The 25,956-nt window shown below is 37.1% G+C and overlaps 1 protein-coding gene across 1 annotated transcript in view; it reads right to left on the bottom strand.

The window, feature by feature from the left end:
- Positions 1-25,593, bottom strand: part of TTBK2 (tau tubulin kinase 2) — a 105,786-nt gene extending 80,193 nt beyond the window's left edge. Inside the window, exons 1-2 of the mRNA XM_060168879.1 lie at positions 25,510-25,593; positions 19,847-19,994 (exon numbers count right to left, since the gene is read on the bottom strand). Of these exons, the coding sequence (XP_060024862.1) occupies positions 19,847-19,994; positions 25,510-25,578 (217 nt within the window). The 5' untranslated portion in view covers positions 25,579-25,593. The remainder of the gene's footprint in view (positions 1-19,846; positions 19,995-25,509) is intronic.
- Positions 25,594-25,956: the final 363 nt, after the last annotated feature.

A 25,956-nucleotide genomic window follows, 5' to 3' on the forward strand; every position in this document is an offset into this window, starting at 1 on the left:
GGTCCCTTCCTCAAAGAATTTACAATCTTGTTAGAAGCAATAAATGTATTACAAGACCAATATAGGCAGTACAAGATCAAATTATAGCTTATAAAAATGAAGAATAAGCATTACAGAGAAAGCAAGAGATTAAATTAGAATACATCATAGAGCTCGGAGCTTGATTGAGTTAACTTGACAGTGATACCAAAAGAAGGAAGGGTGTCTTCTAAGCTAAATCCCTAGGAAAAATAATTCAGCCAAGGAGCCTAAGGAATAAAGGCTTCTATCAGCATTCATGAGAATGCCCATCTAACAATCCTTTAGGTTCTAAGTAGCTCACCAGGAGCTAAAGGCAGAAGAAAGTTTCCAAACTCTTCAGTCTAGATAACCATTACAGGGAAGTTCATCATTTAAACAAGACTATCCTATCACAATGGCCAATTTAAAACTAGCAGGCTTTTATGATTAGAATGAAAAAAAAAAAAAGAGCATGATTTCCTCACCCTATTTTTAAAATGTACTAAACTATTACAAAAATGTATAAACAAATATATGTTTAAAAAAAGAAAAGATAAAGAATTAGGAGACCACTACAAGAGGCCCAATATCTGCATAATAGGTAGGTGTTCCAGAAGAGAAGATAGATAAAATAAACGGGTGGAAACCACCAACAAAATAATTCAAGAAAATTTCCCAAGAAAAACTTTCAGATTGCAAGTTTCAATAAAGGACACAGCCTGGCCTACTAAATGAAAATACACAAATGGCACAACACTGGAGAAAAAGAAAAAAACAAGTTGCCAAAGTAATAAGAATCACAATGGGAATTACCTTTCTCAACCACTACAGTGAGTCTGAAGACAAATTTCTGAAGTAAAATTATTTTCAATCCATAATTCTATATCCAGCCAGTGTTTTTTAACATCAGGGCAGACATGCAAGAGAGGTCTCAAAAATACATCTCCCACGCACCCTTTACTCAAGAAGTTAGTAGAGAGGTGCTTCACTAAAATGAGAATAAATGAAAAAGAGAAAGGGATTCAACAAGGCATACAATACAAAAGAGAAGCAAGGGGAGTCCCCCGGAAGAAACTGCGGGGTGATCCAAGGACAATAGCTGTGAATGTAGAAAATAACCAGGCCTAGCTGGAGCAGACTAGGAGGTTCCTGAAGTGATTTCCCTAAGAAGAAGAAATTAAGAATTGTTGTGTTTATCAGTAATTCATTCTTTTTTATTACAGAATAGTATTCCATTGTATGGATATATCACAGCTGATTTAGCCATTCACTCTCTGAAGGACATATTTTTGGTAATTAAGAATAAAGCTGATATAAATATTTATGTGTATGTTTCTGTATGAATGTTAAGTTTTCATTTCTTTAGGTTAAATGCCTATGAGTGGGACTGCTGGGTCACAGAGTGAATCCATATTGAACATATGGTAAGTATATGTTCAATTGTTTTCCAGAGGAGCTGTATCAATTTGCATCCCCTCCAGCAAGGTATGAGGGTTCCAGTTGCTCTAAGTCCTTGTCAGCACTTGGTATTGTCAAAAGTTTTATACTATTTCAATAGATGTGCAGCAGGAATTCACCATGACTTTAATTTGCATTCCCCTAATGGCTAGTTATGTTAACATCTTTTGCTGAGCTGATATTCCACTCTATATCCTCTCTGCCAAAGCCCATTAAAGATTTTTAATTAGATTGTTTTCTTACTGTTGAGTTTTCAGAGTTTTTACATATTCTGAATATAAGTCCTTTGAAGGTATGTGATTTGCAAATATTTTCTCCCAGTTTATAATCTGTCTTTTCATTCTCTTAACAGTGTCTTTCACAAGCAAAGCTTTTAATTTGATTCAGTCCAATTCATCAGTTTCTTCTTTTATCAATCATGATTTTGGTATCATGTGAAACGACTTCTTGCTTATACCAGCTCACAAAGATTTTCCATGTTTGCTTCTAAAAGCTGTGTAGCTTTATATTTCACATTTAAATGTGGTACATTTTATTTTATTTTATTTATTTTTGAGATATAATAGCTGATATTTATTTAGTGCACAGGACATGTAACATCTCATTTAATCCTCATGGTGGTTCTGAGGTTGTTAAGACAATGTCAAATTCCAGTTCAAAATTCCAGTTCAGAAGCAATAATCAGGACAAATATTGTATTATTATCAGAGACAATTTCAAATGAAAATATAACTTTCACAGATCAATATGCATCAAATAGTACTGAATCAAAATATAAAGTAAAAATTATAAGTACAAGAAGAAATGAGAGGGCTTCCCTGGTGGCACAGTGGTTAAGAATCTGCCTGCCAATGCAGGGGACACGAGTTTGAGCCCTGGTCTGGGAAGATGATGTGCAGTACGTTTTAAGTTTATTTTTGTATAATGTGTGTGGTTTAGGTCAAGCTTCACTATTTTTGTATTTGGATGTCCAATTGTTCCAACACCACTTATCAAAAGTGCTATTCTTTTTCCACTTTGCAACTTTGGCCATATTTGTGTGAGTCTATTTCTAGAATCTATTTAATTGATCTATATGTCTCCCTTTGCCAATATCACAGTCTTGATTGTGGTAGCTTTGTACTAAGTTTTAAAATCATGTAGTTTGATTTTTCCAACATTTTTCTTTTTTTTAAATTTATATCTATTTATTTATTTAACATCTTTATTGGAGTATAATTGCTTTACAATGGTGTGTTAATTTCTGCTTTATAACAAAGTGAATCAGTTATACATATACATATGTTCCCATATCTCTTCCCTCTTGAGTCTCCCTCCCTCCCACCCTCCCCCAACATTTTTCTTTTTCAAAATTGTTTTGGTTGTTTTAGGTCCTTTGCCTTTCTATACAAATTCTAAAATTGGTTTCTCTATAACTACAAACAGTGCTGCTGGGATTTTCGTTGTTGTTGCTGTTGTTATTGCTTTAAATCTATAAATCAACTTGAGGAGAATCAACATCTTAACTATAGTGAATCTTCCAATTCATGAATACATGTCTCTCCATTTATTTAAATTGTCTTACTTTTTTTTAAAATCAGGGTTTTACAGTTTTCAGCATAGAGATCTCATACATATTTTGCTACATTTATACCTAATTCTTTCATTTTGGGAGAGCTACTATAAATGGATTTTTTAAAATTCAGTTTTCAATTGTTTATTGCTAGTATACAGAAATATGATTGCTTTTTGTGGGCTGACATTGAACCACTTGCTAAACTCATTTATTGTAGGAATTTTTTTGTGGATTCCTTGGGATTTTCTACATATACAATCATGCCATCTGCAAATAGAGACAGTTTTATTTCTTCCTTTCCAATCAGTATGCCATTATTTCTTCAAATATTTTTGCCACACCACAACCGTTCTCTTCACATTCTGGGTCTCTGATGACACAAATGTTAGGTCTTATGATAGTCTCAAGGTTTCTGAAGCTGCTTATTTATTTATTTTTAACTTTTTTTCTCTATTCTTCAAATTGGATTTTTACTTATCTATTTTTAAGTTCACTGACTTATTCATCTTTATATCCTCTCTGCTACCGAGCCCATCCAATGAGTTTTTCACTTCCATTATTGTATTCCTCTGTTCTAAAATTTCCGTTTAGTTCTTCTTTATATCTTCTATTTCTTTGCTGAGACTTTCTATCTTCCCACTCATTCCTGGAATATGGTCATAATAGCTGATTTTAAAAGTCTTTTTGAGATAATTTTAACATCTGTGATCCTGGCACTGGCATCTGTTTTCTGTCTTTTCCCATGTGAGTTCAGATTTCACTGGTTCTTTTTAAGCTGAGTAATTCAAGATTGTATTCTGGACGTTTTGAATATTATCTTATGAGAATCTGAGTCTTATTTAAGTCCCACCAAGAATGTTGGTGTTTTTGTTTTAGCCAGTAATTGACCCAGTTGGGTTCACACTTCAAGTTCTGACCATCCTTCTGCAGGCTGCATTTCCAATTTCAGTTCAGTTTGCAAAGCCTTTGTAGTCATACTGAATGTGTTCCATAATCATTCCACGCAGTGTCCAGTTTGGGGCTTGGTGGTGGTCTATCCCATAATTCAGTCCTCAATGTTTTGTACGCTGTTTAGGATCACACCCATGCACGCACAGCTTGGAAGTCAGTGCAGAAGTCAGTGAGCAACTTTAAGTGATCAGTTTCCCAAGCTCCTCATTCTCCTGCAATCTTTTGGTTTCCTGGGGCTTCGCTTTTTCATCCTTCCAGCAGAAAGCTGGGGCTTCATTAACCCCATTCTGCCATGTACTTCCTGTAACTGTGCCCACATAAGGGCCAAGCAACAGAAGAGCAGAGGGAGAAGAAAAGCAATGGGATTTGGAAGGTTTCCTTCCCTCTGAGATTTAGGCTCCTGCCTGCCCCACTGACGCCACTGCAGCTACTGCCCAGGATTGCTTGAGGCCTTGGGGGCAAGAGAATGAAGAAAAGGGGGGAAAAAAAGAAAAAAGAGAAAATGTGGGATTGCCACATTTTCTCTGAATATTAGGAGACCCCTTTCCTGCTCCTTGAGTCAGAACTAGAGGGCTTCTCATGGTGCTTTTTCTGTCCATGTTAATAATGCTCACGTCCAAGTTTCAGGATACATTAAGTTCAGGCTGGGGCGTACTGGAAGAAAAAAAAAATGGTAAACTCACCGCCGGTTCAGTAGTACTTTGAATTCTGGTCTTCTTCCCCAATCTGCCTCCTACTATTTATTTTTCAGAGTCCTCAAATAGCCACTCCAAGCATTCTGTCCAGGTCTTATAGCTGCATTCAGTGGGAGAGACAGGGTGAAGTGTGCTTACTCCATCTTATCTGGAACCAGAACCTGGACTACTGCTTTTCATAACAAATTTTGTAGAACTGATTGACTAAACTATTTGTTAAATTTGGTTATAAGAAATTAAAATTTAAAAATAAATAAATCCTGTAATAACCTTATTGAGGAAAAGAGAACAAGCAAGCTAATAGGATCACATTTTTTTAAGCACATATACTTTTGGAAATTAAATGCTTAGGAAAAAAGTGAAGTTCTTAATTGTACTTTGCTTTACTTCTTTAAATCTTATTCTACCTGTGGATTTTTATAAATGCTGAGACTAAGTACTTATCCAAAGTATGAGACAGAAGAAGCCAACTGCAGATGAGAAGCTATAAACTGTTTAAGAAATTGAAAAAAAGTTCAGGATGACCAACACTCTGAGTGTAAGCCCAACAGTTTCAAGAAATGAGGCTAGAGAAGCAGGCAGGCATCAGTTCAAGGTTTTGTATGCCATGTTAATCTAAGGTGGGTGGCTTTACCTGAGTAAAGGAAGGCCCTGAAGTGTTTTAGCAATGGTCGGGGGTGACATGATCCTATTGGTATTTTTGAAGGATCACTCCTCTGTAGAACATAAAGGAGCATAGAAAATGAGCCTTACTGTCTGAATCTAAAGGGTCACATCAAGTTGCAGGACAGTATATACTAGTATGATTCCACACGTGGTTGGGGGTTATGGGTAGGGAGGGAGATTTTATACACACACATACACACAGGCACACACATAATATTATTATACATATCTTATATAATCACATGATTATATATCCAAATATATCCATAAATCATATAATTATATGAATTTATATCTGATTATGATTCTATATAATTATATATATATATGTGTATGTATATATGTGGATAAATAGATTAAAATATGTATTGAACGTTTCTGGAAAAAAACACAAGAAACCAGTAAGAGTGGTTAGAGAAGGAGAGTGAAGGGCTAAGAGAAAAAATCTTTTACTTTTCACATTATTCTTCTGTTTGATTTTTAAATTCTTTTACCATGAACATTTACACTCTTAAAAAGGGTTGTAGGCGACTTCTCTGGCCCCTTTCTCTCGGACCAGTGAACCTCGCGCCCGGGAGCGCTCCCTAATAAAGCTCACTTGAAGCTTTAAAAAAAAAAAAAAAAAAGGGTTGTAAAAAAAATGGAAGATCTTATGCATAAATTATATATGAGAGACATAAGATATTAAAGCAGGATATGTATGAATGAGCCTAGCGTTCAGTAACACTGTTTCTAGTATATAGTAAGCACTCAAACACTGTTACAGATCTTCCCACAAATAAGATATTACCAATCATTTATAAAGTAATCTCACAACACAAAACAGCTTTCTAATTACATTACACTACACTATACTGCACTAATTTACCAGGTATTTTCAAGCATTCAGAAATGTGAGGAAAGATAAAGAGTAAGAATGGATTTTAAAGATATTTATTATTATCATTTAATTACATTTTTACTGTAAAAGAAATGCTTGCATATTTGTCTCAATTTCTTAAGCACTGAAGGGTATAAACAGCAAAAGAGCCTTTCCTGCCCTGGTCCTTCTAATTCCAATAGCCAAATATAACCATTCCAAATGGCCTCTTGAGTTCTATACAATTCCAGACTTTCTTTGCGCAAATAAAGCACATATAAATATATATACTTACATACATTATATTCTCTTTCAAGGAAATAAACCTCTGCTCCTTAAAATAATCTAGACCTATTCTATTATGTTGGCTAAAAAGTTCGATCAGGTCTTTCCACATGAGCTTATGGAAAAACCCAGACAAAATTTCTGGCCAACCCGATATTTCTTACGTGTCATCTTTCTAAACCCAAATAGAGTAATGAATAGACAAATCACTAAACTGGCAGATAAAGTTAAATCTTTCAAGTCAGGAAATGCTAAAATGGACATACTAACAGATAAAGTTCTCAATGATCGCCGAACACCCTTTGATAGAAAAGATAAACCTTAACCAGGGCAAGCAAAAGTTACTTTAAGGGGAAAAAATGCACAGGCTGAAATGAACAAAAGGACAGATGATAGGTTTTTAAAAGGTTAAAATATATAATGAGGGGTAAGTGTTTATCCCAAACCTTTAGGTCCCAGAGTCTGACTATTATGCTCTTCCATAAAAGGAGTCATCAGAGATCTTCTAACACACCCTTTGATTAAACAGAAACTTAACGAGGGCAAGCAAATTTGGAATAACTTTTATAGACATTCTATACTGAACAGACCAGAGGTCTAATCCAGAATTTACATATTTCTTATATTCTTATGACTAGGGTAAGAAAGTGGTCACATATTACAGCAGTAGCTGGAGACGTCAAGCAGGGAAGGCAGAAGAGGTGCAGTTGATCTTCTGTAATAGTTTTCCTTCATCTCAACTTTCAGCTTGTGTTCTGCAGTTTCTAGGGCAAAAATAAAATCCAGGACCAATATTTCAGGGTTTAAAAAAAAAGTCTCCAGAAGTCAGAATAAAAATCACAATCTCTTTATGGGCTGTTAGGAAAAAGGTAGTTTTTCCCTGCATTTATATGGGGCAAGAAAAATTAATTCCTAACTATTTTAACTGAGAATAATAAAATTATTTGGTAATCAAACAGTGGAATTTACTCTCTTATTTCTTAATATTAATAGGATCTTCACTTACTTTTAGAGGATGTAGAGGAGAAAAACTTTTAAATAATTCAACAAGCTTTTAATTAATTACTTTTTCACCCAAGGTAATGAATAAAGAGAAAAGCCTCAGTTTTACTCAAGTTGGTGCTTTGAAAGAACACAAGAGATAAGATGAGTTGCTCATTTACAACATGAAGTAAAGAGCTAAAATGGGACAGACAGGCTGGGCAAGGTTCTAGTCACTCATTGATTTAAGTCGTGATTTTTAAGTAAAAAATAATTCATTAGATTGAACACATTATGGAGGGAAGACACATAAGAATTAGTGAGAAACCTGATCTACAGAATATTTTTAAAGAAAAACTATTTATAAGCTTAGGTATATATTTATATTTCAACTGGAAGCAAGTAAACAAAATATAAACTTTTAAAGATCCTAGGAAGACTTCCTTTGATGAAAAGATATAAGGATAAATTTTAGTCACAATATTCTGAATTCCCAAAATATTACACCACCTATATGCAAAGGTTAAAAAAAACTTCCAAACCAAACAGAAACCATTTTCTGGAACACCCAAGTGACTGGCTTTTGTAACAATGAAGAATTGAACATCTATATAATATGGTTTTGAGAATCTAAGCCATAGTCATCAAAAGGTGACTTTATCAACTAGTATTTATAACACTCTTTAACAAATTATTCCAGAATCTTAATAATTCTTTTTCTTACCAAAAAACTAAATTTTATTAACAAAATGACAAAACAGAAGAGTTAATGTTATCCTATTCTCCACATCTCCATTTACAAATGTATCAGCAAATACAAAGTCACAATCTGCTATCATTTTAACACTAAGCATAATATGTCAACTTTAAAAGTACATAATTCCAGGGCTTCCCTTGTGGTGCAGTGATTAAGAATCCCCCTGCCAATGCAGGGGACACGGGTTTCAGCCCTGGTCTGGGCATATGCCACATGCCGCGAAGCAACTAAGCCCATATGCCACAACTACTGAGCCTGCGCTCTAGAATCCATGAGCCACAACTACTACAGCCTGTGCACCTAGAGCCTGTGCTCCGCAAGAGAAGCCACCGCAATGAGAGCCTGCGCACCGCAATGAAGAGTAGTCCCCACTCACCACAACTAGAGAAAGCCCACACGCAGCAACGAAGACCCAATGCAGCCAAAACTAAAATAAACAAAATTAAAAAATAAAAGTACATAATTCCTGCCCTTTTAGAGCCTGAAATTTAAAAGAGAACACAAATATGTTTTTAAAAATAAAATAAACAATGTAAACAAATTGAAAAGTGCACATAGAAAAAACCAGGCAAATCTAGTATTTATGAAAACCTATTGAGAGAAATGTGTTGGTCTAATAGCAATTAGTGTCCTAGTCTCCACACCGTGATCTCAATTGTTTTCCAAAACAAGGAAGTAGGGATCTTGGAGTAAAAGGGTTCCTGATTCCAACTCTGCTGAAGGGAAAGTTCAAGGAGAGCCTGAAACATGCACTGGGCCAGAAAGCTAGAATGATATCAAAGAACACTGAAGTTACATCAGAAGGACAAGCAGCCAATATAAAAGGGCTTCCACTAGCGAAAAAAAGTGAAAATTTTAGTCTGAGAAGAATAATGACTGCAGTGGGATAAAATAAAATATATAAAAATCCATGATCTCATAGTGATACTCAAAACGAAAAACAGACCAGAGCGCAGACAGCAGAAGGAAGAAGAACTACAATCCTGCAGCCTGTGGAACAAAAAACACATTCACAGAAAGATACACAAGATGAAAGGGCAGAGGGCTATGTACCAGATGAAGGAACAAGATAAAACCCCAGAAAAACAACTAAATGAAACGGAGATAGGCAATCTTCCAGAAAGAGAATTCAGAATAATGATAGTGAAGAGGATCCAGGACCTCAGAAAAAGAATGGAGGCAGAGAACGAGAAGATGCAAGAAATGTTTAACAAAGACCTAGAAGAATTAAAGAACAAACACAGAGAGATGAACAATACAATAACTGAAATGAAAAATACACTAGAAGGAATCAAGAGCAGAGTAACTGACGCAGAAGAACGGATAAGTGACCTGGAAGACAGAATGGTGGAATTCACTGCTGCGGAACAGAATAAAGAAAAAAGAATGAAAAGAAATGAAGACAGCCTAAGAGACCTCTGGGACAACATTAAACACAACATTCACATTATAGAGGTCCCAGAAGTAGAAGAGAGAGAGAGAGGACCCGAGAAAATATTTGAAGAGATTATAGTTGAAAACTTCCCTAACATGGGAAAGGAAAGAGCCACCCTAGTCCAGGAAGTGCTGAGAGTCCCATACAAGATAAACTCAAGAAGAAACACACTGAGACACAAGTAATCAAATTGGCAAAAATTAAAGACGAAGAAAAATTATTGAAAGCAGCAAGGGAAAAATGACAAATAACATACAAGGGAACTCCCATAAGATGAACAGCTGATTTCTCAGCAGAAACTGTACAAGCCAGAAGGGAGTGGCATGATATACTTAAAGTGATGAAAGGGAAGAACCTACAACCAAGATTACTCTACCCAGCAAGGATCTCATTCAGATTCGATGGAGAAATCAAAAGCTTTACAGACAAGCAAAAGCTAAGAGAATTCAGCACCACCAAATCAGCTCTACAACAAATGCTAAAGGAACTTCTCTAAGTGGGAAACACAAGAGAAAAAACCGACCTACAAAAACAAACCCAAAACAATTAAGAAAATGGTCATAGGAACATACATATCGATAATTACCTTAAACGTGAATGGATTAAGTGCTCCAACCAAAAGAGACAGGCTTGCTGAATGGATACAAAAACAAGACCCATATATATGCTGTCTACAAAAGACCCACTTCAGACATAGGGACACATACAGACTGAAAGTGAGGGGATGGAAAAAGATATTCCATGCAAATGGAAATCAAAAGAAAGCTGGAGTAGCAAAACTTGTATCAGATAAAATAGACTTCAAAGTAAAGAATGTTACAAGAGACAAGGAAGGACACTACATAATGATCAAGGGATCAATCCAAGAAGAAGAAATAACAATTATAAATATATATGCACCCAACATAGGAGCACCTCAATATATAAGGAAACCGCTAACAGCTCTAAAAGAGGAAATCGACAGAAACACAATAATAGTGGGGGACTTTAACACCTCACTTACACCAATGGATAGATCATCCAAACAGAAAATTAATAAGGAAACACAAACTTTAAATGACAAAATAGAACAGATTTAATTGATAAATTAAATAGATTTAATTGATATTTATAGGACATTCCATCCAAAAACAGCAGATTATACTTTCTTCTCAAGTGCACATGGAACATTCTCCAGGATAGATCATACGTTGGGTCACAAATCAAGCCTCAGTAAATGTAAGAAAATTGAAATCATATCAAGCATCTTTTCTGACCACAATGCTATGAGATTAGAAATCAATTACAGGGGAAAAAACATAAAAAACACAAACACATGGAGGATAAACAATACATTACTAAAGAAACAAGAGAGCGCTGAAGAAATCAAAAAGGAAATAAAAAAATACCTAGAGACAAATGACAATGAAAACATGAAGATCCAAAACCTACGGGATGCCCCAAAAGTAGTTCTAAGAGGGAAGTTTATACCTATACAAGCCTACCTCGAGAAACAAGAAACATCTCAAATAAACAATCTAACGTTACAACTAAAGAAACTATAGAAAGAAGAACAAACAAAACCCAAAGTGAGCAGAAGGAAAGAAATCATAAACATCAGAGCAGAAATAAATGAAGTAGAAACAAAGAAAACAATAGCAAAGATCAATAAAACTAAAACCTGGTTCTTTGAGAAGATAAGCAAAATTGATAAACCATTAGCCAGACTCATCAAGAAAAAGAGGGAGAGGACTCAGATCAATAAAATCAGAACTGAAAAAGGAGAAGGTGCAACAGACACCACAGAAATACAAAGCATCATAAAAGACTACTACAAGCAACTCTATGCCAATAAAATGGATAACCTAGAAGAAATGGACAAATTCTTAGAAAGGTAGAACCTTCCAAGACTGAACCAGGAAGAAATAGAAAATATGAACAGACAAATCACAAGTTATGAAATTGAAACTGTGACTAAAAATCTTCCAACAAACAAAAATCCAGGACCAGATGGCTTCACAGGTGAATTCTATCAAACATTTAGAGAAGACCTAACACCCATCCTTCTCAAACTCTTCCAAAAAATTGCAGAGGAAGGAACACTCCCAACCTCATTCTATGAGGCCACCATCACCATGATACCAAAAGATAGCAGACAAACATACTACAAAAAAAAAAAATTACAGACCAGTATCACTGATGAATATAGATGCAAAAATCCTCAACAAAATACTAGCAAACAGAATCCAACAACACGTTAAAAGTATCATACACCATGATCAAGTGGGATTTATCCCAGGGATTCAAGGATTCTTCAATATATGCAAATCAATCAATGTGATACACCATATTAACAAACTGAAGAATAAAAACCATATGATCATCTCAATAGATGCAGAAAAAGCTTTGGCAAAATTCAACACCCATTTATGATAAAAACTCTCCAGAAAGTGGGCATAGAGGGAAACTACCTCAACATAATAAAGGCCATATATGACAAACCCACAGCAAACATCATTCTCAATGGTGAAAAACTGAAAGCATTTCCTCTAAGATCAGGGAGAAGACAAGGATGTCCACTCTCACCACTATTATTTAACATAGTTTTGGAAGTCCTAGCCACAGCAATCAGAGAAGAAAAAGAAATAAAAGGAATCCAAATTGGAAAAGAAGAAGTAAAACTGTCACTGTTTGCAGATGACATGATACAACACATAGAGAATCCTACAGATGCCACCAGAAAACTACTAGAGCTAATCAATGAATTTGGTAAAGTTGCAGGATACAAAATTAATGCACAGAAATCTCTTGCATTCCTATACGCTAATGATGAAAAGTCTGAAAGAGAAATTAAAGAAACACTCCCATTTATCACTGCAACAAAAAGAATAAAATACCTAGGAATAAACCTACCTCGGGAGACAAAAGACCTGTATGCAGAAAACTATAAGACACTGATGAAAGAAATTAAAGATGATACCAACAGATGGAGAGATATACCATGTTCTTTGACTGGAAGAATCAATATTGTGAAAATGACTATACTACCCAAAGCAATCTACAGATTCAACGCAATCCCGATCAAATTACCAATGGCATTTTTTACAGAAGTAGAACAAAAAAATCTTAAAATTTGTATGGAGACACAAAAGACCCCGAATAGCCAAAGCATTCTTGAGGGAAAAAAACAGAGCTGGAGGAATCAGACTCCGACTTCAGACTAGACTACAAAGCTACAGTGATCAAGACAATATGGTACTGGCACAAAAACAGAAATATAGATCAATGGAACAGGATAGAAAGCCCGGAGATAAACCCACGCACCTATGGTCAACTAACCTATGACAAAGGAGGCAAGGATATACAATGGAGAAAAGACAGTCTCTTCAATAAGTGGTGCTGGGAAAACTGGACAGCTACATGTAAAAGAATGAAATTAGAACACTCCCTAACACCATACACAAAAATAAACTCAAAATGGATTCAAGACCTAAATGTAACACAGGGCACTATAAAATTCTTAGAGGAAAACACAGGAAGAACACTCTTTGCCATAAGCCACAGCAAGCTATTTTTTGATCCATCTCCTAGAGTAATGGAAATAAAAACAAAAATAAACAAATGGGACCTAATGAAACTTCAAAGCTTTTGCACAGCAAAGGAAATCATAAACAAGATGAAAAGACAACCCTCAGAATGGGAGAAAATATTTGCAAACGAGTCAACAGACAAAGGATTAATCTCCAAAATATATAAACAGCTCATGCAGCCCCATATTAAAAAAACAAACAACCCAATCCAAAATGGGCAGAACAGCTAAATAAACATTTCTCCAAAGAACATGTACAGATGGCCAAGAAGCACATGAAAAGCTGCTCAACATCACTAATTGTTAGAGAAATGCAAATCAAAACTACAATGAGGTATCACCTCACACCAGTTAAAATGGGCATCATCAGAACATCTACAAACAACAAATGCTGGAGAGGGTGTGGAGAAAAGGGAACCCTCTTGCACTGTTGGTGAGAATGTAAATTGATACAGCCACTATGGAGAACAGTATGGAGGTTCCTTAAAAACCTAAAAATAGAATTACCATATGACCCAGAAATCCCACTACTGGGCACATCCCAGAGAAAACCATAATTCAAAAAGACATATGCAGGGACTTCCCTGGTGGTGCAGTGCTTAAGAATCCGCCTGCCAATGCAGGGGACACGGGTTCGCGCCCTGGTCTGGGAAGATCCCACATGCCGCGGAGCAACTAAGCCCGTGCACCACAACTACGGAGCCTGCGCTCTAGAGCCCGTGAGCCACAACTACTCAGCTCGCGTGCCACAACTATTGAAGCCCACCCGCGTATAGCCCAGGCTCTGCTACAAGAGAAGCCACCTCAGTGAGAAGCTCGCGCACCACATCGAAGAGTAGCCCCTACTTGCCACAACTAGCGAAAGCCTGTGCACAGCAATGAAGACCAATGCAGCTAAAAATAAAGAAAAAAAAAGACACATGCACCCCAATGTTCATTGCAGCACTATTTACAACAGCCAGGTCATGGAAGCTACCTAAATGCCCATCTACAGATGAATAGATAAAGATGTGGTACATGTATACAATGGAATATTACTCACCCATAAAAAGGAACGAAATTGGGTCATTTGTAGAGACATGGATGCATCTAAAGACTGTCATACAGAGTGAAGTAAGTCAGAAAGAGAAAAACAAATATCGTATATTAACGCATATATGTGGAACCTAGAAAATGGTACAAATGAACTGGTTTGCAGAGCAGAAACTGAGACACAGAAGTAGAGAAAAAACGTATGGACACCAAGAGGGGAAAGCGGCAGGGGGTGGGGGTGGGGGTGTGATGAATTGGGAGATTGGTATTGACATGTATACACTGATGTGTATAAAATGGATGACTAATAAAACCTGCTGTATAAAAAAAAAATAAAATTTTAAAACAAACGAAAAACACTTCACTATTCACAAAAGGGCACAACTTGGTATTCTAAAAATTGGTAAATAAAAAGGAAAAAATTCAAGCCTTTATCCTACCCTTCTTGTAATAACTATTATTTCAGGGGAAACAAACAGCTAATGAAATAAAGTTCTACTCTGTAGAATAATTCCAATTCAGAAATTTGGAAGGAAAAAGAAAATTAGAAAAATCACCATTTTGCAACCCCTGTAGAAACAATGGATCAAGACAATGTACTCAGGACTTTCCTGGTGGCACAGTGATTAAGAATCCACCTGCCAAAGCAGGGGACACAGGTTTGATGCCTGGTCCGGGAAGATCCTACATGCCGCAGAGCAACTAAGCCCATGTGCCACAACTACTGAGCCTGAGCTCTAAAGCCTGCGAGCCGCAACCACTGAAGCCCGTGCACCTAGAGCCCGTGCTCCACAACGAGAGAAGCCACCGTAATGAGAAGCCCGCACACCGCAACGAAGAGTAGCCCCCAGTCTCCGCAACTAGAGAAAGCCCGCACGCAGCAATGAAGACCCAACGCAGCCAAAAATAAATAAATAAATAAATTTATTTTTTAAAAAAGCCTCTGGGTCTAACTACAAGTTCACAGGAAATGTGGAGGATAGAGGAACACATTAAACAACACTGCAAGGATGTGATCAATGAAATCCAGAATGTGAACTATTCTATCAAACTAAGAACTTCATTTCTCAACAAATAAATGGCAAGGCCAAAATTTAAAAGAAAAAAAAAGTAGGGGAGGGGGAACTCTTACATATTAAGAGAGACTTAAGAGAGATGTCAACCAAATGCAATGTCCCTACCATGTGACGTGAAACTTGATTTGAACAACTCAATGGTAAAAGGATATTTTTGAGATAGCGGGAGAAATTAAACACTGGCTGCTAGATTTTATATGGTACTAAGAAATAACTTAATTTCCTTAGGTGTTTTAGACTATAGTGTTTATGTTATTAATAAAGGAGTCCCCTAATGTAAATTATGGACTTTAGTTAATAATAATGTATCAATACTGGTTCACCAATTGTAACAAATGTACTACACTAATGCAAGATGTTATTAATAGAGAAAACTGTAGATGGGGTTTATTAATAGAGGAAACTGTAGAAACTGCTCATTTTTTCTGTAAACCTAAACCAGTTCCAAAAAGTAAAGTCTATTAATTAAAAAAAAGAAACACTGGAACATGGGCTTCCTCTCCAATGAGATTCTCCAATCCATTCTTAAAACTGGTCACCTGAAGAGTTTCCATAGTAATTTCACTTTCTCAATAATGCAGATTTCCCCAAATTTTCCTAATGTTTAACATAAGCTACTTCTCATATCATTTTTTTTTCTTGGTAGGGAATAAGTGACTAAGACTTTCTATATTCCAATAGATATAATTTAATGGATTCACAAAATCATCAACCATCAACAAAGCTCTTACAGGCAAAGTAATGTCTGTCAATTTTTGATATGTTTCCAAACACCCCTGCCCCAACCTCAAACCTACAGATTTCCTACTGGCCTGTAATTCATAACTCTGAAATAAAGACTATTTTCATTAAAAAATAAAAATGGAGACCTTATCTATTAGATAAAGACCCATACTGAAGTATTTACAGATGATATGATGCCTAGGATTTCTTTTGAAATACTTCAGCAAGCTGGGAAAAAATGTAGGATATAGATGCAACAAGCCTGGCCAAACACTGATACTTACCGAAGCTGAGTAACAGGTACATGAATGCTCATTATACAATTCTATTTTTATGTATATTTAAGATTTTTCATAATAAAAATTTAGGGGAGAAAAACAAATTTAAGATTTGCCTGTCTCACTGCAGGATTCTAGATATGTATAAAATTTTGTTAAGATTGGAAAGGAAATCTATCTTTTTAAAAAGTATTGATGGGGCTTCCCTGGTGGCGCAGTGGTTGAGAGTCCGCCTGCCAATGCAGGGGACATGGGTTCGTGCCCCGGTCCAGGAAGACCCCACATGCCGTGGGGCAGCTGGGCCCGTGAGCCATGACCACTGAGTCTGCGCGTCCGGAGCCTGTGCTCCACAACGGGAGAGGCCACAAGTGAGAGGCCTGTGTACCGCAAAAAAAAAAAAAAGTATTGATGGTAGGTACTGCAGAATTACTAGCGATCAGATTTGGAATCACAGGACAAAAGGGTTTTTTTTCCCTCTTTTACCAGCACTGCAAATAAAACTTATTTATTAAAATGAAAACAAAAAAGAGTGGTATGGTGAGATAGAGTTCAAGAGACCATAAAAATGGAGAAGTAAAGATCGGTAGAATGTCCCTATAAAATATTTATTATGATGGGAGAGAAGAGAGAAAAAAGAATCTAACAGAGTAGGGAGGCAATAACGCTTTGCACAGTGTCAAAGCAAATAAATTGAAAACAAAAATTTGAAGATAGTATAGTCATAAACTGAGCGAAGAAACACAAATAAATGGTTATATAGAGATGTAGCTCTGAACAATGATATTAATAAAAGGAAAAGCTTAGTAAGTTTTACAGTTCTATTTAATAAGGAAACTTCAGAGAATAACTGAGTATAGAAGTACTACCTAAGAGGCCTATAGACAAGTGGTCTAGTTGAGCAGTGACTAAAACATTCAGACTCATTTGTAAAACCCACGTATAATTCAGGAGTTTAGCTTGATTCAATAGAGAATTGTAGGATATACATCCAGAATATTTCAGAGAGCTTTGAAAAGAGAGTTATCTCCTATAGTAGCGTGGGGAAGGTCATTCAGAAGGAAAGATGAAAAAAAAAAAAAAGAAGGAAAGATGAGGTAAAATGCTAAGGCCTTCGCACTTTAGGGCCAATGAGAAAGGAACATACTACTATGAGAGTCATGCACGAGCCGAGGAAATCTAGGATTGTTAAGTACATGAAAGACTGGGAGAAAACTCAGAACTGAAGGAATCCAGGAAAAGACATTATGAGAATTTTGAATAGGGGGATTGATTTTTAAAAGAAACAAAACTTAGGGTTCAGGCTAAATTCATCATAAAAAAACAAAGAAACAGGGCTTCCCTGGTGACGCAGTGGTTGAGACTCCGCCTGCTGATGCAGGGGACACGGGTTCGTGTCCCGGTCCGGGAAGATTCCACAGGCCGCGGAGCAGCTGGGCCCGTGAGCCATGGCCACTGAGCCTGTGCATCCGGAGCCTGTGCTCCACAACAGGAGAGGCCACAACAGTGAGAGGCCCGTGTACCGCAAAAAAAAAACAAAGAAACAAATCCTATACCAGTTATCAAAAATTGAACATCAACTTTAAACCAACCAATCCTATAAAGGGCTAGCCTCTGGTTATATACCTTTTCCTTGCACATTTAGTCTTTTTATTGGGGTCACTGAGTAAGAAAATCATTATGCCAACAGGCAGGCAGAAGCAAGCAGCTCAGCCCCATAAAAATGTTCTCAAAGTGTACAGATTCCAAAGCACCTTCAACAGAAAGAAATTGTGAGGCATAAGTATACAGAAGGCACATTTTAGGTAATAGTACGAAAGATAAAATAAGAAGGAAAGGACAGACTCAACATCCAAGGATCTCTAATTCACCCATTAAAAGGTACTAAACTGTTCTTCAAGCTTTATCACATACAATGCTAAGTAAACCATGGCCAAAATAGGCAGGAGAACTTACTGAAAGGGCTACAAAGCTACATCCTGCCTCATCTGGAAGGATCTCCTCAGGACCAAGTAGGAGAAAGACAGGTGAAGCAGCACCGTCCAAGCCAAGCTGATGTTGACATACCTTTTATGGACTTAGCTGAAAGTAAAACAGATCTCTTGGGATCCGTGCAAACCATGAAGAGGTAGCTCCAGCTGCACCTGTTTGTGGTCCCTATGTCACTGAGCTGGAAACAGCTCGAAAGAAATAGGGAAAAAGCAGAAAAGGTGAGAAAAAGAGAACACCATCCTTTTCTCTATCCTTTCTTCTCCAGTCATCCATTTTTTCTAGTAGTGACAATGGGTGCTGATCTATCCACTGTCTTCCTGATTTCCCATGTTTTAGGAAAGCTAAGTTTAGGCTAAAAGTAACTATTAAACAGAACTATAATTTTATTAGCATCATGCTCTAATGAAATGAGCCAACTAGTAGAGAAACTCGGACAATGAGAAAGCTTAAGGCAAAGAGCAATGATTAAAAGAATAGATGTTGCCACAATACATAATACACATTTCACTAACTTATCAGAAACTTATTTACTAGAATTCCAGACATCATCACATCAGCGATTCACAAAGATAGCACATTCACCCTAGAGACTACACAGCCGTGAATTTGAGAGTCCTAAGCTACATAGCATTTTTTTTTTTAGTAAAAGGCGAAAGATTTATTCAATCTGAAGAGAAACCAGAGTATACACAGCATTTTGTCCTTGCTATTTCTACCAACTACAGTTCTTTCTACCAATTATAGCAACTTCCTTTGCTCTCTATGTTAGTACTAAATTCCTTTAGATGCTAATGAATGTCCCATAGCAATATCAAACCTTCTAGAGCTTAAGAAGATCATTTAATGTGCTAATCACCACTATTTAATTTTGATTCAGATAAAACAGTTAAATATCAGTAATACCAGATTATGTCATAAAGAAAATACAAAGATGAATCAAACTAGCCATGTATTCAGGGTTTTAATCACTTGATTGATGTCGGAAAAAAAGTTATTTATGCTTGTGGTAAAACAATAGGGATCCAAGTCATAAAATGGACCTCAAAAATGGTGACAGGGCCAGAAAGAGTTATTCGATTAAACTGAAGCTAATGAAATCAACATATAACAAATACTATTATTTTTAATCCATCCTTCAGTGTGATTTGAAGGCAGCTTCCTTAATGGGATTAAAGCATGTTTAACATCCAAAAACATAAGTAGAAACAACTCAGAGGTATTCATGTTTGGATATTTTTTTAAAAAGGCAAGTTTTACCATAACAGACATTATGAAAACACTTTCTAAAGCAGAATGTTTCAGGTTATTCACCCTCTCTCATCCTTGCTCACCATGAAAAGGAATTCCCAAAGTCCAATTACTCTAAGCAATCAGTATTTCTACAACTACTAGTGATAAAATTTCCATAAGAAAAACGTTCAGCATGTTTAAACCAAGCTGACACCAGAATATTCAATTGATAGTTAGAGAATGTAATTGAGGTTCACAAAGGTAACAATAAATTATAAACTGTTTGGTATATCATACAAGAAGCTTACCTTGTAGTTTTTTCAATACAGCAACTTCCATTTTCAGAACTTGTTTTGGTTGTTGAGCTGATTCCACCTTCAGTGCAACATTTTCCCTGGTAAGCATGTCCAAGGCATCGTAAATTTCTCCAAAGCCCCCACCCCCAATCTTCCTCAACTGCATGGGAAATAAAATAAGAACACACACACACAAAATTACTAGAAGATTCTAATTAGAAACTAATTCATCTCTTATATTTAGAAAATAATATATAATTTGCCTATCCCTATTTTATGATAAAAGATCTCAACATTGTTAACTAGGCATATGCCAAGAACAAATACCTAGAAATAATATCAAAATCTTTTCTCACAGTTTTTTGTTTGTTTGTTTCTTCCTTTGTTTTGTGGTACACGGGCCTCTCACTGTTGTGGCCTCTCCCGTTGCGGAGCATAGGCTCCGGACGCGCAGGCTCAGCTTCCATGGCTCACGGGCCCAGCCACTCTGCGGCATGTGGGATCTTCCCGGACCGGGACATGAATCCGTGTCCCCTGCATTGGCAGGCGGACTCTCAACCACTGTGCCACCAGGGAAGCCCTTCTCACAGTTTTGTCCACAAAAAGTACTCAATTTATTTCAGCCACAAACAATTTTAAAATCTGGCCTACAGCCAGCATCAGAAGTATCATAAAAGACTCAATATCTGAAAGCTTCACTTCCCACAAATACCCCTCAACAACCCTATTTATTCTAATTCTAAGGCAATCATTTGAAGACTTTTTAAATCCATAAAATCTTTCTGCCAATTGAAATCTTATCTGGAACCTGATTGAGATATGTATGTGGGGAGGTTGGAGAAGGGATAGGGGCAGCCAGAGCCCAGCTCTCTCAGCACCATTTACCCTCCTTTCTGAGGCACTGAACAGGCTCCACAGAACAGCTCCTGTTCTAAACTATCCCAGTGTTCACTATATATCCATACACTCAAATAATAGTAAACTCTAATCAAATTAAATATTTTCATCAGGGAATTCCCTGGCAGTCCAGTGGTTGGGGGCTGGTGCTTTCATTGCCGTGGCCTGGGGTTCAATCCCTGGTTGGGGAACTAAGACCCTGCAAGCCACGTGGGACAGATAGATAGATAGATAGATAGATAAATAAATACTTTCATCAAACACTTAATATTCTCCCTAATAAAATGTGTTAGCTTAACTGGGGAATATCGGGATCTTTGAGTATTAAAAGCAAGTTCTATGTTAATTAACTACACTCCAATATAAAATGAAAAGTTTAAAAAAATAATAAAATAGGGCTTCCCTGGTGGCGTAGTGGTTGAGAGTCCGCCTGCCGATGCAGGGGACACGGGTTCGTGCCGGTCCGGGAGGATCCCACATGCCGCGGAGCAGCTGGGCCTGTGAGCCATGGCCGCTGAGCCTGTGCGTCCGGAGCCTGTGCTCCGCAGCGGGAGAGGCCACAACAGTGAGAGGCCCGCGTACCGCAAAAGAAAAAACTAATAATAATAATAAAATAAAATAAAAGCAAGTTTGAAGAGCTAGTGACACTGGAACTGTAGAGCTGTGAGAAACTGGGGTGGGAGGGGGGGAGGTGATATACTTCAACCTAGATACAGCATGACATTAGCCTTCTTCCATTTCCTAAAACTCAGTCTTCTCCTTAGCACGTTATCAAGCAGCCAGGATGTGATATAATGTAGGAAGTCATCACTGGAGGCACAGGGTCCTAAATCTTAACCACCCCAGAGGCCTCACCTCAAGTCCTACTTCTTTCCCCACACGGTCTGTACTGATTTCTGCATCTAGGTTGATTCCTTTATCTCTTCCAAATTTCTATAGGAATTATGTGCTTAATCATTTAATTAATCATTTTACTATAAATACCTCAGGTATGACCTGTATTAATACACTATACAGTGTTTCAACTCATACTGTTTAACTGTCCATTGTCAATGCCCTATCCCCCTACAATGAAACTAATCTTCTTCAAAGAGAGGGCCACTCCTTCTATTTTTTACTTCCCCCATAGCATTTGGCAAAGTGGTAAGTATATAATTATTGCTAAATAACTATTTACTGCTTTGTATACATGAGCCATAATCCCTCCTTATTCTGGTTTGGTGATGGGAAGAGATACCACGAGAAACTCTGATATGAGTTTGGGACTAAAAAAAGTTCCAGAACTTAATTTCAGTTAAATAAATTCTCTTTTTTGACCCCTGACTGGGGCCCAATCATAATAATCTTATGATTATTTATATTTTGTCCATTAAACAAAGACTGTGTAACTCTAAAAAGTCATAAACAGTACTAAAGAGACATCTAATTATGGACTCTGATGCGAGTTGGCTTCATGTTTTTACCTCACAAAGAACCTTACCAAACAACAGAAGAAAAATTCTAACCTGAAATAAATGATTTTGCTCCTTGGTCTATTCATATAAAATAATTTGAACAATAATAGAGCATGATTTTTTTTTTTTTATTGAGCTTAACAAAACCCTAAGACATCACCAATGTTTATACGGCAAAGAGACAGAGGTAATTTAGTACGATGGTGATATGCAGACTAGGGAAAGAATAGAGGTAAGACTGTGGCAGACTGTATTTCCTAAAGATGGCCACAAAATAGTGCCCATCCTTTTTGCTCTTCTGTGACTCCGCCACTCCCCCATCAAGAGGCACAGTCCATTTCCCCACCCTCTTAAACCTGGGTGGATCTTGTGACTACTTTAACCAACACTCTCAAGAGCCAGCCACCATGTAAAAAGTGTGTCCATCCTGAGAAGCCATAGCCCTGTAGAGAGGTCCTAGAAAATGGGCCACCAGTTTGGGGGTAAGGGAACTAAGGACCCCAGGCACCAAAGAAGCCATCTGGAAGTGGACCTTCCAATCCCCAAACCTGCTAGTGCCACATGGCTATGAGACAAACCACCCAGGCAAATTCTTCTTAAATTCCTAATCCACAAGACTGTGAGCAAAATAAATGACTGTTTTAAGCCTCTAAGTTTTGATGCAGTTGTTATATAACAGTAGATAACCAAAACACCATCCTTAACAATGAGCCTGTGATATTTTACTAAAAATGCCACTATGACTCTCAAATTTGGGGGACATGCTCCATACATTTATTAGCTCTCATTACCAGGACAAAGCAACTATGCCAGACGTAGCTTCATTTGTCACCTTTTGATATGTCTACTGAAGAAAGCCAACCTTCACCACAGCACTTAACACAAAGCTCCCACCAAAGAAACACTCATGCCTGACTTACATTAAAGATTACCAATTGCTGGAATCTCCCTGCACCAGTCCATGATGATGAAAAGGTTCTTTTCTTATATTTACTCAAGTAAAATTTCAAAGCCTACTGATTTGCCTAATCAGTAAAACACTGTACCATAGAAACAAAATTTTTATTTCTAAAAGAAGAATCTTCTTTTTCCAATCTGTTGATAGACTAAGGAAACTATTAAATAGCTTTGCTAAACCTGCTAATGGAAAAAAACTTTGGTTACCAAAGACTGGATAGCCATAAAATATATTTAAATATATCCAAAACAAAAATAGCTTCTTTCATAGGAGGAAAGATGGCAGATTCCAAGTCTAGGGCAAGGAAGCCATCAAAAGACTATTAGGATCGTGTTAAAAGCACTCAGGAGACAACCTGAAGAATGTCCCCTTAGTCAAATGAGACGATTTGCACATCAATAAGAATGATAACTGGAATCAATAAAAATGATAACTAATGTGGACTGAAACACATTAAATATGCTTAAATCCATGAATTCTTAATTATATTTTTAAAAATTTCATTGGTCACTTTTATTTATTTTTTTTTTTTTTTGCAGTACACGGGCCTCTCTCACTGTTGTGGCCTCTCCCGTTGCGGAGCACAGACTCTGGATGCGCAGGCTCAGCGGCCATGGCTCACGGGCCCAGCCGCTCCGCAGCATGTGGGATCTTCCCGGACTGGGGCACGAACCCACGTCCCCTGCATCGGCAGGTGGACTCTCAACCACTGCACCACCAGGGAAGCCCTCATTGGTCACTTTTAGAAGATGCTAGGGAACCAATTCATTATTTTGAAAACTGGTGAATTAAGAAAAGAATCAAGCATTTATCCTGTATTCCTATTCAAATTGTATCTCAGGGTAGTCAGATAGTTAATGATAGGAAATTTCTCTTCATAGATGTACTTCAACTAATAAATGAAGGAATGATAGACTATCACCAGTCTGCAATCCCTAATGAATTAACAGACCTAGACAATGATGATCAATAGTGCTAACATCACAAAAAATGATGGGCAATAAGACATTATATGCCTCCCATCCAAAGTTCACAATACCCTTTATGAAAAAAGAAATGCCCCTACTTCAATAAAAAAACCTGAGGACAGATCCATCAAGCCTCTCTAAATAACTAACTGTTTACATAAAATACATGGGACAGAGAAACATGTTAACACCACATGGAAGCAATAGAAAAAATCCAAACTGTGGAAAATTCTACAGGCAAATAACTAGTTTCGTCAATAAATAAACTGTAAGGAAATAAAGAGAGATGAAAAGGAACCTAGAAATTAAACGAAACTTAAGTGATGTAAACCAACTGCAATATCCAGACTTTACCTGGATTTGGTTGATTCAACTGTTAAAAATAATTTACAAAACCATTAGGAAAATGTGAAAGTTGGAAGGATACCTAATGATATTAAGAAATTATTGCTTTTCTAGAAGTGATAATGATATTATGATTATATTTTAAGAAGTCATCTATCTTTTAGAGATATATACTGAAGTGCATAGAGAGAAATGCTAAGGTAAAATATTTGCTTCAAAATATTCTGGGAGAGAGGTTAAAGAGATGAAACAAGATTGACCATCAGTCTATAACTGTTTAAGCTGGGGCATGGGTACCTGGAGGTTCTTTATAACAGTCTCACTATTTTAATGTATACTTACAATTTTCCTTAATAAAATGTGAAAAAATAAAAAAGGGCAGTTCACTGTACTGTATTTTTTTTTCAACTGTTCTTTCCCTAAGTATACTTTTATTTACCTTACTCAATAGTAGCTATCAGAGGACTTCCCTGGTGGTGCAGTGGTTAAGAATCCACCTGCCAGTGCAGGGGACACGGGTTTGACCCCTGGTCCTGGAAGATCCCACAAGCTGTGGAGCAACTAAGCCCATGCGCCACAACTACTTGAGCCGGCACTCTATAGCCTGCGATCCACGTCTACTGAGCCCGTGTGCCACAACTACTGAAGCCCGTGCACCTAGAGCCCATGCTCTGCAACAAGACAAGCCACCGCAATGAGAAGCCCGTGCAGCGCAACGAAGAGTAGCTCCCACTCGCCGCAACTAGAGAAAGCCCTCCTGCGGCAACAAAGACCCAACACAGCCAAAAATAAATAAATGAATAAATAAATTTTAAAAAAAATAGTAGCTATCAGAGTTTAGGAAAATTTACTCCTATAAGCAGCAAGAGTAAGAATTAGGGCATAAACAGAACCTAATCATAGGAAAAGAACCAAAAATAACTGCTTTAGGCATATAAGCAATATATGTATTATTTCCTAATGAAATGGTTTTATCAAGATACCAAAAGTTACCCGCTCATATGTATGCAGCCTCTCCCCCCCAACCCCTCTCTCTCCCTGATGTATACTCACTACTTTCCATCTTTCTTTGACCAGGATTCCAACACTGAGGATATCCGGCTGCTCGCCTCCTCCACTCATTGCAATTCACTGATGTGATAGAATGGCTACACAGGCATCCAGCTCCCAAGGGTGGTTTCCATTTAACCTGAAACAAAAGAAACACAGCAGCATATCAGGACTAACTAATTAACATAAACATTCCAGCACCAAGTAACACTACTAATCCTATACATTAATTAGGTTGCTTTGCTGGAAAGAGGGGAAAACCCCCACAAACTCAGTTCTAAAATCTGTTTAGTACATGTAAAAAAAAAAGTACTTATCTTTCCATTACAGATGTCCAGTGAAATAGCCACACATTAAAGAAGCATTATATTATAACACAAATATAATTTACAATAACTGAGATTGCTAGACCTCAGGACAAGCATGGTGTCAATGGCAGTTGACACAGAC

Source organism: Lagenorhynchus albirostris, chromosome 1 (genome assembly GCF_949774975.1).
Source record: "Lagenorhynchus albirostris chromosome 1, mLagAlb1.1, whole genome shotgun sequence".
Classification (NCBI taxonomy): Eukaryota; Metazoa; Chordata; class Mammalia; order Artiodactyla; family Delphinidae; genus Lagenorhynchus; species Lagenorhynchus albirostris.